Source organism: Populus alba, chromosome 2, assembly GCF_005239225.2.
Source record: "Populus alba chromosome 2, ASM523922v2, whole genome shotgun sequence".
NCBI lineage: Eukaryota > Viridiplantae > Streptophyta > Magnoliopsida > Malpighiales > Salicaceae > Populus > Populus alba.
In genome coordinates, this window is record NC_133285.1 from 19,326,149 (window position 1) to 19,342,202 (window position 16,054).

Here is a 16,054-nt window from a genome sequence, read left to right on the forward strand (position 1 = left end):
ACTAAAAATCATCCAAGACACTGTTCAAGGGTCGTTGTGATGTCACTTCCTTAAAAAAGAATATGATATGGTTGATTGAGAATTAGATTTTATTATTTATTTTATTTTATTTTTTAAAAGATTATTATAGTTTCATAACCTGACTCACAAATTTAACATATTAACCAGAGTTGATCTAAAATAATTTAATATATTATTATTTTAATATTAAAAAAATCATCTTAAAAATTTTATTCCATCATACTTTTATAAATTCTTCAAGTTGCTTTTAAACTTATAATATTAATATTATATTAAATTATTTTCTTGAAAATTTAACCTTTTTTTTTAACTTGAAAAAAGAATATTAATAATATTTAATTTTTTTTTAAAAGAAAAATTTAACCTGAAAATGCAGCATACTGAATTATATATAGTATCATTGATTGACGGTGGTCATCTTATTAAATATCAATCACATCAGAACAATCCCATCATTCCCCCTCCTCACCCATTAATTTTTTCTTGCATCTTCACGTTGGTCGTGGCTCCCCTCGATATCTGATCCCTCACATCCAGCCGTGCAATACGAATCATTTGATGAGATTCCATCCCCCCTCGCCATTATCACATATTCCATTACCTATTCCTTCTCACGATAAATTAAAAGAGCTCACCTACCTGCGTTGCCCAACCTAACCTAACCTAGCAGATAAGATCATTGCCCTTTTCTTTCTCCCACCGTTCATCCATCGGCTACCTTAAACTACTCTCCAAGTGTCAAAATCTCACTCCCCAACCTCCCTATTTTACCATAGTTGGTTATAATTCATCTGCTAGTCACTCATGAAAAACCCAAAACTCCTTCCCCACACTCTCTCGCTCTCTGCAAATCTCTAGTTTTCATACGGAGCGGAGTTGAATCCTGTCCTTAATAAACGGCACGTTTGCTTCAGCATTGATAAATGCCGAATAAGGCGAGTACGTTCCCGGAGGAAGTGCTAGAGCATGTGCTATCGTTTATTACAAACGACAAAGACAGGAACGCCGTATCGGTGGTGTGCAAGTCGTGGTACGAGATAGAGCGGTGGTGTAGGAAGAGAATATTTGTTGGTAACTGTTATGCGGTGAGGCCTGATATGGTTATAAGGAGGTTTCCGGAGCTAAGATCGGTGGAGCTCAAAGGGAAGCCACACTTTGCGGACTTTAATTTGGTGCCTGACAGTTGGGGAGGTTACTTTTACCCATGGATAGTGGCATTGGCTACCGCCTATCCTTGGTTGGAAGAGATTAGGTTGAAGAGGATGGTGATTTCCGACGAGAGTTTGGAGGTTATTGCTAAGAGTTTTAAAAATTTTAAGGTTTTGGTGCTTTCGTCTTGTGAGGGTTTCTCTACGGATGGACTTTCTGCCATTGCAGCCGGTTGCAGGTTTCTTACTTGCTGCTGCATTCCCTCCTTTATTTGCTCCTCTTTGAGGAGTCTGAACTCAAAACAAGTTTTAATTTGTCGATGTGATTTTGTTATTATCTTTCATGATTATTCGTGCACAAAACTTCATGAGTGCTGTACTTCGGGTTTAGTTTCTAGCTTTGTTCTGTAGATTTGGAGCTGAGAATTTTGAAAACCTGGTGTAGTTTGTGCTGATTTGTCACTTATGGACGAGGGTGATGATAATGGCTGACTTAACAAGCAAATGATAAGTAACTTTAGTAATGAGGAAGTCATCATTTTCAATGATAAGGACAGTGATGGAGTGCTAATTTTATGCCAAATCACGCTTTTATCGTTGTAATTTAGTATATTTTTGTGTCTTGTGCATTTCATCACTTGCGCAACTTGTTTACAGGAATCTGAGGGAGCTGGATTTACGAGAGAGTGAGGTGGATGATCCAAGTGGGCAGTGGTTGAACAGTTTTCCTGACTCGTTTACATCACTGGTCTCTCTTAATATTTCCTGCTTAGGGGCTGAGCTGAGTTTCTCAGCTTTGGAGCGCCTGGTTGGCCAGTGTCCTGATCTAAATAATCTTCAGCTCAACCATGCTGTGCCCGTTGAGAGGCTTGCTAAACTTATTCGCCAAGCACCACAACTGGTTGAATTGGGCACAGGTGAGTTCTCGGCTAAGTTGCAGCCTGAAATCTTCTCAAACCTGGCTGGAGCTTTTTCTGTGTGTAAAGAACTGAGGAGTCTATCTGGGTTTTGGGATGTAAATCCAGCTTACCTTCCAGCAGTTTATCCTGTCTGTTCTGGCTTAACATCACTGAACTTGAGATATGCCAATATAAAAAGCGCTGATCTCAATAAACTTGTCAGTCAATGTCCGAATCTGCAGCGTTTATGGGTAAGTTTTACCTTCTAGTTTTAAGTTTCTATCATGATTTTTGTTTCTGAATGCATATTTTCTTGCTCACTTGGCAAGAGGCATAAATTTCTAGAAAGCTGGAGTTTATGGTGCGAGTTAGATGCTTGCATGCTCGGTTGCCAATTTTTGCTTTAAAAGTTTATCATATGGGACCACGTTCATGGCTGCTGCACAACCATGTTTGGATGCTGCTTTGCATCTACGTGACTCAAGTTTAGGTTGCTTTTTTTTTTTTTTTTTCCCAGAAAAAAGAACAAAAAATCCTGTCTTTTTTTGTTCGAGCTAATAAAGGGCATCACTGCAGGTGCTGGATTACATTGAAGACGTTGGACTTGAAGCTCTTGCAGCATGTTGCAAGGACCTGACAGAGTTGAGGGTGTTTCCATCTGACCCATTTGCTGCAGAACCAAATGTATCCTTGACAGAAAGGGGCCTTGTCTCTGTCTCTGAAGGCTGTCCTAAGCTTCAGTCAGTTCTGTACTTTTGCCGTCAAATGACTAATGCTGCTCTAGTTACAGTAGCAAAGAACCGTCCAAGCATGACCTGCTTCCGTCTTTGTATTATTGAACCTCAGGCTCCTGATTACCAAACACTTCAGCCTCTGGATTTGGGTTTTGGAGCCATTGTTGAAAACTACAAGGATCTCCGGCGTCTTTCCCTCTCAGGTCTACTGACTGATCGTGTGTTTGAGTACATTGGAACTTATGGAAAAAAAATAGAGATGCTATCCGTGGCATTTGCTGGCGATAGTGATCTGGGACTCCACCATGTGCTGTATGGGTGTGAAAGGCTTTGCAAACTTGAAATTAGGGACTGCTCCTTTGGGGATAAGGCTCTTTTGGCCAATGCTGCAAAGCTGGAGACAATGCGATCCCTTTGGATGTCTTCTTGCTCAGTGAGTTTTGGAGCATGTAAGCTGCTAGGTCAGAAGATGCCTAGGCTCAATGTTGAAGTTATTGATGAGAGGGGACCTCCAGAATCGAGGCCGGAAAGCTACCCTGTTGAGAAGCTTTACATATACAGAACCATTGCAGGACCTAGGCTTGATATGCCTGGATTTGTTTGGACTATGGATGCAGATTCTGTGTCAAGGTTTTCTTGACAGGTCTTCTTACTTCATTACAGATCAAGACCCCTGCCTGTAGTGAATGGATACTGCAGGCACATGCTCTGAACGCTACTCGTTGTTTGAAAGGTACTCTGAGCCTCAAGAGCTCATTGCCGGATTATTTTATGGTTGACTGAGCTATTGGATGCCTCATAAAGGTTAATAAAGAGATGATAATTTTGTGATTATTTTAGTATATCATGTATCAATCAAATGTGTTAAAATGGGATGGTGATCGTGTATAATTTTTGCATCTTGATGCATTTATTACCTTTTGGGACTCATTTGTCTCATTGTTCTACTGCCCTAGTAATGAAGTCTAATATTCTCAAACACAGTGAGGACTTGCAGAGTTGATGCATTCAACTTTTCTTGGGCATCCGCCTCCTGGATTCTCTTTCCATTTTTTCTCCACCTTATCCTCAACTTTATAGTTTTTAGTGTTTCAGTTAGTATCAAAACTCGGATCTCATCTGCCTGTTGATTGGGAAATATTTATCTCATCTGTGATGGTTGCTTGGTTTCAGCAATTTAGTGTTCTGTTTGCCAAGTATCCTAATTGTTGCTATTGTTTTAATTTTAAAGTGTCCGAAACTGACAACATGGGTGCAAATTCGAGTGTTGTTATTATATTATTATTTTGAAGCTTTTCTCAACTTTCTTTTGAGAAGATCGCATTTTGGTAAGAAAAGACTCCTTGAGTCATAATTGTGAGATTAGTTTGGAAAACATAATTAGTAACGCGTGCAGCTTACTTACTCTGTTCGTGGTTGTTAAGAAATAATCCTAAGAAAATATTCTGATCAATTCACAACGAGGTTTGGCAAAAATTGGTTTAACACAAGTTTATTCATGGATAGGTTTTGTGTTTTTCTATCCTATATCAAACATTCGAATCTCATACATAACAGCTACTTTCCACTAAATAAAAAGAAAATCACCACTCTCTCCTTTTCTCTTTCCCTTTTGTTTCAACTCTCCCCGTCTTTGGTTGGTGGTGTTAGGCCTTCGGTAGTAAGATGCAAGGTTGTCATTTACGTTATGCTTTCATTTTCTTACTGAAACCATAAATTTCAATTCCAGAGCATTTCATTTCGGGTCATAATTTTTTGTTTGGTTTTCAAATAAAAAAATAACCAAATTAAATTTTTTAAAAAAATTAAAATTAAAATCAAATTAAATCTAGTTCCAACTAATTAATTTAGTTCAGTTCGATTAATTTATGTTAAAAAAAAAACATATATTGTTTTTTGAATTTTTTAATGATTTTTAATAGTAGTTACTTGAATTAACCAATTATCCAATATATAAACTTTATTCCTAAGCTACTTGAATTTTTCAGGTCTCACCAATTAAATATATTCATTGTAATAAAATTAAAAAAAAAAATGACTCCATTGGTATTTATATAATGAAGTGTTTATTAATGTTGAATGGTGGAGACAAAGCCCACCATTTATGGTCAAGAAGAAGACACAATTATTGAACAAGAAAGGCAGCATGTGCACCATTTACAAAGGTCAAGGTCAGCTGCAACTTTTAGTGTCTAAGTTTGACAATGAAGGCAAACAGTTTGCCTGGAAAAGAAGGGCCCTTTGAAGCCTATAAAAGGTTGTGTTAAGAGCAGAATCATGAGCAACAATAGTAGTGCAAAAAAAGAAAGAATGAGAGAGCCAAGCTAAAACAAGAGTGGCAGCAATTGTGTAGCCTATCAAAATGAGAGATAGAAAAAGAGGGAGAAAGAGAGAAGTGAGGCAATTCCAAGAGAATATAGGTATGAGGTTTGTCCTCCATTGTTATAAATTGTAGTTTTCTCGTGTCTAATAACATTGGTTGCTAGGTGGAAGTAGACAAATTACTAAACCTTTTTGTACATTAATAGTCCTAACACTCACTTTATTTTTATATATCTAATTAAACCTTTTTATAAGAATAAAAAAATTATATTTCATTAATACCAAAAGTGGTACAAATATACAATCATGAAATATACTACTATATTTTATTCAACTATAGCCATATTACAATCATGAAAAAGATAATAATAATAATAATAATAATAATAATAATAATAATAATACTTATACGATCCAATAAAAGGCTGAACAAGAAAATTTGAATTCTAGAAAAATTATATCTATTGTTTAATTTTACTCTATTGAATATAACTTTCAATTCAACCATCGAATCGAACTGAAATTATATTAAAAATTTCAAGACATATTTTTCTACATTATATTAACATTTTAGATCAATCAAAGTTCGAAAAGGTCTAGTAATACAGGTTAGTAAATATAACACAAATTTTGTTATTTTTTCATTTGACTTGTGAACTTTCTTTTTAAAGAAGATTCTTTTCTAACAATACAAGGATATTCAAAAGCTTATTTTTGAAAGTTTCCTATTTCTACAAGAATCTTTAATGACCAACAACATAGTTTTCAAGTGTAGTAATTATTCCTTAATATTTTAAAATCATTTTCTTATAAGAATTCTTTATCTTATCTATACAAGAACGGAGGGTTGAAGTATTTAATGACAGGGTACTTTTTAGGATGAATTATTTATTTGTATTACTCTTAATTATTTTAATTTTTTTTATTTGGATATTTACATTTAGTTTAGAACTTGTGTTTTAGTTTGGGTTTGTTTTGGCCTGAAACCAATGTTTAAAGACTATTTCAGGCATTAGACTTGTGTTAGTTAATTTTTAGCTTAGGCCTATTGGTTTGCAACCCAATAACAGTCTACTAAGGTTTTTTAGGACTATATATATATATATATATTTTTTTTTTTTGCTGTAAAATTCACCACCCATGATGTTTTGAATAACTTGTGTTTTGCATGATGTAATAATTTTTTTCTTTGTTGGAACAAAGATCAACAATTGACTTATCAATGTATAATTGATCTTGTGACATCATTACATTCTTTGGGTTTTTATTTTGCTATAAACAATAGGTCCAAGCTCTTTTCCAACATTTTTGGTTCTTAAGTACATGGTTATCTCTAGGTAAAAGTTTCTATCCAAACTTGAATTTCAACTTTCTTGGGCTGATTATCTATTTCATTGTGGGTTTCAAGATTGCTATCATAAAAGCTACCCATTAAATGCTTATAATATGGTGTCTTGAAGGTATTGGCAAACAAAGTCACCATCTCTGTTTCTATTAAAGGGGGTTGGACATGCATCGCCTCATCCCTCCACCTTTGCGCATATACCCTTACTAACTCTTGGCTTCTTTTCTCCATTGACATTAGACTTGTTCGATCTGGAGCGATTTCCAGGTTAAACTTGTACTGCTTAAGGAAAGCCTCTACCAAATCTCTACAGCTCCTGATCCTAACACTGTCTAACCTCATGTATCAGCTCAAAACAGATCCTACGAGGGCTATCTTGAAAGAAATAGATAAGCAATTTATCATCACGAATTACTTCTGCCATTTTGTTGCAGTAGGATCGAAGGTGAGTGTTTGGGCATTCCAAACTGGTGTACTTAATGAAATCGAGTATCCTAAAATCCTTTGGCACCACAATTTTTGGTACCAGACATACTTTGGCTGCTCGCAAAGGGTCAAACAAGTCATTACCCTCAATTGCCCTTAATCTTTCTTCCAAAGCAAATAGCTTGTCCTGGTCCATCAAACTGGGAGACCTATTATCCGGGGTTCTCTCCGCTGTTAAGTCAATAGTGATTGGAAGATGAATTGGCTGGATAGGGGTGATAGGCATAAAATGTTGTTCCTTGGCCGAGTTTGCCCCTTGGTTTTGAGATGCTTGAGGGACGTGAGCTGCTGGCGCTCCTTCAGGTGGTTGTGCTGATGTTCCCTCCCTATTCTTAGCTCTTAGTAGTTGCTCGAGTAGGTTAGTCAGCCGAGTTACTTTGTTTTTTATGGATTCCAACTCGGTCTGATAATGTAACTCTAAGTGAGTTCTTTCTTCGTTCTCCATCCTTGATCTGGACCGGGTGTGGTGGACTTTGGATGTAGGACCTATGTTTCACGATCTGGAATGCATATGATAATTTAAAAACAAAATGCGTGATGAAAATATGATGCACATGTGATGTATATTTTTTAGAGCTGATTCGTGACTTTTGTAATCCTTTTGCCAAGTTCTTATCATAACAGCTTACTAAAACAAAAAATGATTTCATCTCAAAAACCTGTATTGATGAGTTTAACATTATTAATCTTGATGCAAATGAAAGTAAGATACACATTCTAAGGACAAGCTCTATTTATTAAGTGAGAATGGGTAGGTTTTCTATCTGGTCTTGAAGGGTCTCATATCTGTCCAATGACGTTCTTCGTAAAGACAATATGAGGGTGTTGCAAGGAACAGTTAAGGCACGTATGTCCACCATTGCCAAGAAGGCACTCAGATATGAGTTGGGTGTTTCACGCATCTGAATCCTGACCAATAGTCTTAGGGCAAATCGCTAATTCCCCACTTAACTTAAGGCTTGTTTGTGCTTCTCAAAATAAAAGCAAGTGATGCATGAGACAATTTTATACAATGCATGAATAATACGCGTAAAAAAAAAATACGCAAATAAATAAAAGGAAAGGCATATTAACAATAAACACACGAAAACACAAACAAATAAGACAAAAACAAAGCTTAGTCTATAAGGTCCTTAGTGGAGTCACCATTCTATCGTACGTGAGTGGCGTCGCGGTGAAATATGTTCCACTTTAAATCTAAAATGTAAATATCTATCTAGAAAATATGGGGAGACAAGATATTCTTGTCTTTTATCGGTGGAAAATGGAATGGGAGTCGCCACCTAGTATTCTGGTCACTAGGAACTCTAACTGGTCTCAGAGATCGGGTACGGTGACTGATTGTGTAAAGGGAAGGTATTAGCACCCCAAATACGTCTTACCTAAGGTAAGCTGCATTGTTTGATTGTCTGATAAAAAGCTAAAGTGTTATCCTATTTTAATTGTTGGTCAATTTATGGCTCAAGAAAAGTCCTCCTCAATAAGAAGATCCTTATCTTATCGGGTAAAATCGTAACCGTTCTAACGTCTATATAAAAATAATATTTTTAATATTAGGAATACGTTTAACATATAAATTCATAATCTCAAATACTAAAAGAAAAAAAAATATTTTTTTAGAATTTTTAAAATATTGGCCTAGTTTTCGTGGTTCTAACAAATTTGTTGTTAAAGCCAAAGTACATGCTAATACATATATTTTTTAAAATTTCTTTTGTTGTATGAAAATATGATGTGATGATTTTTTTTTCTTTATTTTGGAGAGACTAGGCCGTATGTATTAAAACAAAAATATTTTTTTTTATTTTATATTTTTTGATGTCTTGATGAAAATCGGGTATTTTAATACTGAATTTTTATCTTTACGGTATAAAAATACAAACCATTATTAAGAAATTTTGATAAAAATATGCAGGAAAATCAACAATATTTTTTAGGATTTTTTCAGAATTTTTGAAAGCAAAACATTTTTTGTTTTTTAAATTTTCTTTTTTGATGTTTTGACGAAAACCGGGTATTTTAATACTAGATATGTATCTTTACGGTATAAAAATACAAACCAATATTAAGCAATTTTGATAAAAATATGCAGGAAAATCAACAGAATTGTTTTATCTTTACGATATTTTTTGTATTTTTACTGGTTCGTTCCCCCCTCCAACCGGTGTTAAGAGCAGTATTTATAGGGCAAAGGGGAGCGAGGGTGTCCCTATCGCCGCCCTACCGTTGTGCATGAGGAGAAGGGTCTCCCTGTCCAGCCGTGGCGCTGGGTGAGGTGATCAACGGGTGTGGTTTGCAGGGCACATCCTCTGGCTTTTCATCATTAAAGGGCATGGGGATTCGGTTCTTGGCAGAGCACGTGGGAAGAGAGAGGCAGTAGAATCAAAGAAGAAAAAACAAAAATCTTTCTTTCTTCCCCTGCTGCATGTCCAGGGGAAGAAGAAAGAGGAACAATGTCGTTCAAAATGACACCGTTCTGATCTTTTCCTTTTTTTTTTTAACATGAAACGGCGTCGTTTTGGACAAAACGCGCCGTTTCATTTAAATAAAACAAGGCGCCAAAACACGTCAATTTTCAAATCAGCCTTCAATTTATTCTTTGTTCTATTAAGTCCTCAAATGTAATTTTGATTTTAAGAATTAATGCAATTGCACCCCTGCCAACTTCAATCGCCGCCCCTATAGTTGGCCGCCTTTTTCACTTTGGCCCTTGGTCTCTGATTTATGCAATTTGACCCTCAATTGATCAATAAACTTCCAATTTTTTCAATTTGACCCTTGATTTTGTTAATTACAGCCCCTATATTTACGCGCCTTTTTCAATTTTGTTCTTGGTTTTAGATTTCTTCAATTAAGTCTCTAATTGGCCATTAAACTTCAATATTTATGCATTTAAGCCCCTGATTTGACCAAATCAACTCTTAAAAATTATAATTTGACCCCAGAACTTTAATTTCTTCTAATTAAAGGCAAAATTGACTTAAAAATCCATTTTTCTTGCAATCAAACCCTCTATAAATTCAATTAAGTCCATAAACATCCAATTTTGGACGATCTCTCCTCAAATTTCAATTTTCTTTTCCAATAGGGCTCTCATCATTCAAGAATATACTGTCAAAATTTCAATCTTTGTATTTGTAACCTCCTTAATCAATTTTTTTGATCATTTTCTGAGCGCCCCCGCCTCCTATTATTTTTTCTAATTTCTTCCGGCTATATATTTATTTATTTATTATTATTATTTTATTATTATTATTATTATTATTATTATTATATTTTTATTTTTGTGTGGGGACCCAAAAATGGGTTCCAACACAAATATACAACTATAATCATATTACAATCTTGAAAAAAAAAATAATGATACAAATTGATCTTGATGTTTGAAAAAGATATTCCCAACTAATATAAAAATTATGAAATAGAAAATGGTGTTTATGAAGGGTTTGTTTTTGTGGTTTGATATACTTTTTAAAATGTTTTTAAAATTATTTTTTATTTTAAAAATATTAAATTAATGATTTTTAGATGCTTTTGATAATTTTGATGAATTAATTTAAAAAAAGCAAAAAAAATATTTTAATATATTTTTAATTAAAAAACACTTTACACCACATTATCAAATTATACACAAAGCTAAAACATGGAGAAATCATTGTTCATCAAGACTCATTGCACTATGGATTGTAATAATGCTAAAAACGGGCATTGTTTACAAAGACTCATTGCACTGTAGATTGTATAATTTGTAGGGGCATTGTATGTTGCAGCCCTAGGCACAGACACTTGGCGCAAGGATAGTCCATTCCCAACCACAAAAGTTCTAAGGCTACAAAAGGAGGGGTTGTGCCCTAGGCTGCGGACACCTGGTGGTTGGGTTGTCATGCCCTGGCGCTGGTGCCATACCCGCAAGCTGGTTACCCAACCAAGCTAGTGGGGTCTGCTGGCAAGACCCCCTTCTGTTGGGTCATGTCTTGAAACCCAGCTGTCTTGGGTCCGGACGCAAACCCCACACCCAAAACAAAAGCTCCTAGGCCCGGCACTAGAAGGACCTAACCCCCAACCCCAACCCCAACCCCATTGGGTCTGGCCACAGATCCATCCCCCAACTCTCTTGGCTCATGACAGTAAAGGACCCACCCCCAAACCTAGCGCTTGGGTGGCTCTAATGCTCGGGGGCAGACCCAAGCACCACCTGATGCTTGGGTAATGACAGAAGGTCCAATTGGCTATGCCTGAGCGCCATCCGGTGTAGGGGCATAACTGAGCACCATCCAGTGCAGGGGCATAACTGAGCGCCACCTGGCGCTTGAGTCATGGCAAAAGGCTCGATTGGCTTCGCCCAAGCGCCACCTGGTGCATAGGTGTGTCATAAATATTATTATTATTATTATTATTATTATTATTATTATTATTATTAATAAAATAATTAATCAATTTGAAAAAAATATTATTTGTGTTATAATTATTTTTATTTTTATTATGATTTAAATTATTAATATTAAAAATAGTATTATTTTTTTAATTATGATTAAATGTATTAATATTAAAAATAATATTATTTATGTTATAATTATTTTTATTTTTAGTATGATTAAAAGTCGGGACGCGTCCACGCCCAACACCAAGTGGGGCTAGACATAGCCATGCCCACACCCAAGTTTGGGTTGGACGCGTTCATGCCCAACCCCAAGGTGGGCTAGACGCTTCTGCGTCCAACTTGGGCTATGTCCGAGCACCATCTGGCACTAGGGCACAATCGAGTGCCACCTGGCGCTTGGGAGCCTCCAATGCGAAAGGTAGACCCTAGTGCCACCTGGCACATAGGTGTGTTATAAATATTATTATTTTTATTATAATTTATACTATTAATAAAATAATTAATAAATCAAAAAAAATATTATTTATGTTATAATTTTTTTTTTTTTTTATTATGGTTAAAAGTATTAATATTAAAAATAGTATGTTTTTTTTTATTATGATTAAAAATATTATTATTTGTGTTATAATTATTTTTTATTTTTATTATAATTAAAAGTTTAGGTGTGTCCATGCCCAACTCGACATTAGGCCTGGAGACATACATGCCTACCCCAAGTGGGGCTGGACGCAGCCTGACCCACACCCAAGTTGGGGCTGGACGTGTCCACGCCCAACCCAAGGTGCGCCTGGACGCGTCCACGCCCAACCCCAAGGAGGGCATCCACGCCTAATTGGGGCTATGTCCAAGTGCCACCTGATGCTGGGGCACAACCGAGCGCCACCTGGCACTTGAGTCATGGCAAAATGCCCGATTGGCTTCACCTAAGAGCCACCTGGTGCTAGGGCACACCTGAGCGCCACCTGGCGCCGGGGAGGCTCCATTGTGAAGGGCAGACCCTAGCGCCACCTAGTGCATGGATGTGTTATAAATATTATTATTTTTATTATAATTTATATTATTAATAAAATAATTAATAAATTTGAAAAAAAATATTATTACTACTAAAAAAATATTATTTGTGTTATTATTATTATTATTATTATTATTATTTTTATTATGGTTAAAAGTATTAATATTACAAATAGTATTTATTTGTGTTATAATTATTTTTATTTTTATTATTATTAAAAGTATTAATATTAAAAATAGTGTTATTTTTTTTATTATAATTTATATTATGAATAAAATAATTAATAAGTTTGAAAAACAGATATTATTACTATTAAAAAATATTATTTGTGTTATAATTATTTTTATTTTTATTATGATTAAAATTATTAATATTAAAAATAGTATTATTTGAGTTATAATTATTTTTACTTTTATTATAATTAAAAGTCTGGGTGCGTCGACGCCCAACTTCAAAGTGGGCTGGGTGCGTCCAGGCTCACATCCAAGTTAGGGCTGGATATGTCCATGATTAATATTTAAAAGTGCATATTTATCAAGGTTTTATATCATCATTTTGTACTTAAAGTATCAATAACTCCTTAACTAAAGCATGTTTTATAATAACAAGTCTAATACTATAAATGCCCTAATATATGGTAAATGTTCATCTTAAATGCAGGTCTATCACATAAATCAAATAATTGATTGATGAATTCAACTACTGAAATTTGTGAAGATAAAGAGAGGGTGAAACTTAGAAAATAGATGTTGGTGCAGTCCAAACTGAAACACTGTTCGGTAATTGGGTCATATCTCGAGTTCTTGATGTCCAAATGACCTCAAAGTTTTACACAGATTCAGTAAGACATAGGCCTACAACTTTCATATTTTCATCAAGATCTAAGAAGGTCGTTTTCAAGCCTAAATTATAGCAACAACGGAGAAGTTCGAATCTATCCTGCAGCCCAAACACTGTTCAGTGTTTGACCCATATCTAGAGTTCTAGAAATCTAAATGACCTCCATTTTTTTTCCTAGAAAGCTGAGTCAATTTCCTACAACTTTCATGTTTTCCAGTGGACCTAGTTCGGATGGTAGCATTTTTGTTTTATTCAGACAAGAAGATAAGGATTTTCACCAAGTCAAAAGTTGGACACACACTTTACAATTAGTCATCAAATCAATAATTCCAAATTTTGGCCTATAAAAGGAGGCATTTGCCATGCATTTGGGGGCTTGGTTGTTGAGATCAAGTTCATGCTATTTATTTTTCTCTTTATATTTTTTGTAATTCTTAAGTTTTGCTTTCATTAATTTCTTGTTTATGCTTTTCATTTCCTTTTCTTTCTTTAGTTAACTTGTATCTTATTTATGTTCTTGTTTTGTTTATTTATGTTTCTCTTCTTCATTATGTTTAGCTAAGTTTATTATGTCAAGGTGAAAAGGTTACACTAATGGTGTAAGAATAAGTATGGTGTAAACTCAACATGGACCTTAATGTTTAATATTAACATGTCTTATGTTTTTATCTTACTAATTCTTAATACCTTGGTTGTTAAATGGTTAATCTAGATTTGTGTTGTATAACACTTGGTACAACAAATGCTTGGCACTTTCATAGCCCAGCCGTATGGTATTACCTACACCTAGGCTATGAAAGGAACTTGATTTGTTGTTAACATAATGAATTCCTGACAATATTTAAAAGTTTGATGTTATGTAAATAAGATAATTAATATGTTCATGTTAATAATTTATAATGAGCTATTAATGACAAATCATTCGATTGGAACCTCCTTCGTGTGTGGTTTTCAAATTGAGTAATAAGAGTTTATACTATACTTGTTTGAAATACCATTAGTGGATCCTCTAACCTTGACATTTGTTTTTATCATTGTTTAATCCTTACACTAATCTTCCATCTCAAAGTTTTTATTAATTTCTTCATCTTCTTCTTTTATTATTATTATTACTAGTACTAGTACTAGTACTACTACTACTACTATTAATAATAATATTATTATTATTTACTTTGTGTTTATATTATATAATATATCTTTTTGATCTTTTCATAAACTCAATATATAGGCTGGAAACTTGTGACCCGATCTCTTAGATCATTCTCAAGTATAATAACGCTACGTACTGAGTATTATTATTATTACTACTACTACTACTACTACTATTAATATTACTATTATTGTTATTATTGTTGTTATTATTGTTGTTGTTGTCTTGTTATTTATAATTTATACAATTAACCTCTCTGTGGTTCGACCCCGATCTTGCCGGATTATTTATTACTTCGACACTCCTGCACTTGGGAGAAGACATCAATCTTTTGGTCGTGTCAAGTTTTTGGCGCCGTTGCCGAGGAGGTAAATTCTTGTATAAATTATAGTATTTACTTTGTTTTCTCTTTTCACTTTTCTTGTATCTAACTTTGTTTCTTTTCTTTTGTTTATTTTTCTTCCTTTTATTCTCTTTCTACACGTGCATGAGTGTTTGGTCACGTACATTAAGTGGTAGACTTTGTAGGGTATCCTCATCATTTTCAGAAAATATGGCCGAAGAAGATAACCAATCACTTCATAATGAGAATAATGAGAATAACCGTGTTAGGACACTTAGAGACCACATGAATCCCACAAGAACAAGTGCACCCTCATGCATAGTTTTCCCTCCTAATGCATCCCATTTTAATTTTAAGCCAGTCATTATTCAACTTTTACCTTCTTTTCATGGCTTAGATCTAGAAAATCCATACTTGCATTTGAGAGAATTTGAAGAAGTTTGTAACACCTATAATGACTTAAATTGTAGCATGAATACCATTAAATTAAAGCTTTTTCCTTTTTCATTAAAAGATAAAGCTAAAACATGGCTACAAAATCTTAGGTCAGGATCCATTCGTGCTTGGGATGAAATGCAACAACAATTTTTAAAGAAGTTTTTTCCATCTCACATAACCTACTCTTTCAAAAGACAAATCACCACTTTCACTCAAAAACCAGGTGAAACATTTTACCAATGTTGGGATCAGTATCGAGACTTGCTTAATACTTGCCCTCATCATGGTTTTGAAACATGGAGATTGGTTTCATAATTTTATGAAGGGTTAACACCTAAATATAGGCAAATGGTTGAATTGATGTGCAATGAAACTTTTGAAGATAAAGACCCTAATGAAGCAATGGAGTACCTAGACTTGCTAGCTGAAAATACACAAAATTGGGACACTACGGGTACTTATGAGTCACCAATTAAAACCCAACCTCATACATCTAGTGGAGGTATGTATAACCTTAGAGAAGATCATGACCTTCAAGCCAAGTTTGCATCTTTAGCTAGAAAAGTCGAGGCACTAGAATTGAAAAAGAGTGGTCAATTAAAATCTGTTCAAGACATTGTGTGTCAAATTTGTGAAACCAATGAACACCCAACAAATGATTGTCCAAATTTGCCTTCTTTTAAGGAATGCCTCCATGAACCAGCCCGAGCTTTAAACACTTTCCAAAGGCCCAATCATAACTCATACTCGCAAACATACAATCCTGGTTGGAGAAATCACCCAAATTTCAGTTGGAAGAGTAATAATAATAATGCACAAACTTCACAACCACCATTTCAAGCACACTATAATTTCCAAAATTCTCATGGATATGCACCTCCTTATACTCCACATCCTAGAATAAATCTTGAGAAAACATTGCATGCATTCATTGA

The 16,054-nt window shown here is 34.7% G+C and overlaps 1 protein-coding gene across 1 annotated transcript; it reads left to right on the forward strand.

Moving 5' to 3' along the window:
• The first annotated feature begins 586 nt into the window (after positions 1 to 586).
• Positions 587 to 3,982, forward strand: LOC118059359 (protein TRANSPORT INHIBITOR RESPONSE 1). The gene is made up of 3 exons (XM_035072204.2): positions 587 to 1,408; positions 1,827 to 2,319; positions 2,645 to 3,982. The coding sequence occupies exons 1-3, from the start codon at positions 945 to 947 to the stop codon at positions 3,440 to 3,442; spliced, it is 1,755 nt and encodes a 584-aa protein (XP_034928095.1). The 5' UTR covers positions 587 to 944; the 3' UTR covers positions 3,443 to 3,982.
• Positions 3,983 to 16,054: the final 12,072 nt, after the last annotated feature.

Excerpts from the sequence above, each read along its gene's own strand:
- LOC118059359 (XM_035072204.2), top strand. The coding sequence starts at position 945 with ATGCCGAATAAGGCGAGTACGTTCCCGGAGGAAGTGCTAGAGCATGTG. Across the intron at positions 1,409-1,826 it reads GCCATTGCAGCCGGTTGCAG|GAATCTGAGGGAGCTGGATT; the intron begins GTTTCTTACTTG and ends ACTTGTTTACAG. Across the intron at positions 2,320-2,644 it reads CGAATCTGCAGCGTTTATGG|GTGCTGGATTACATTGAAGA; the intron begins GTAAGTTTTACC and ends GCATCACTGCAG.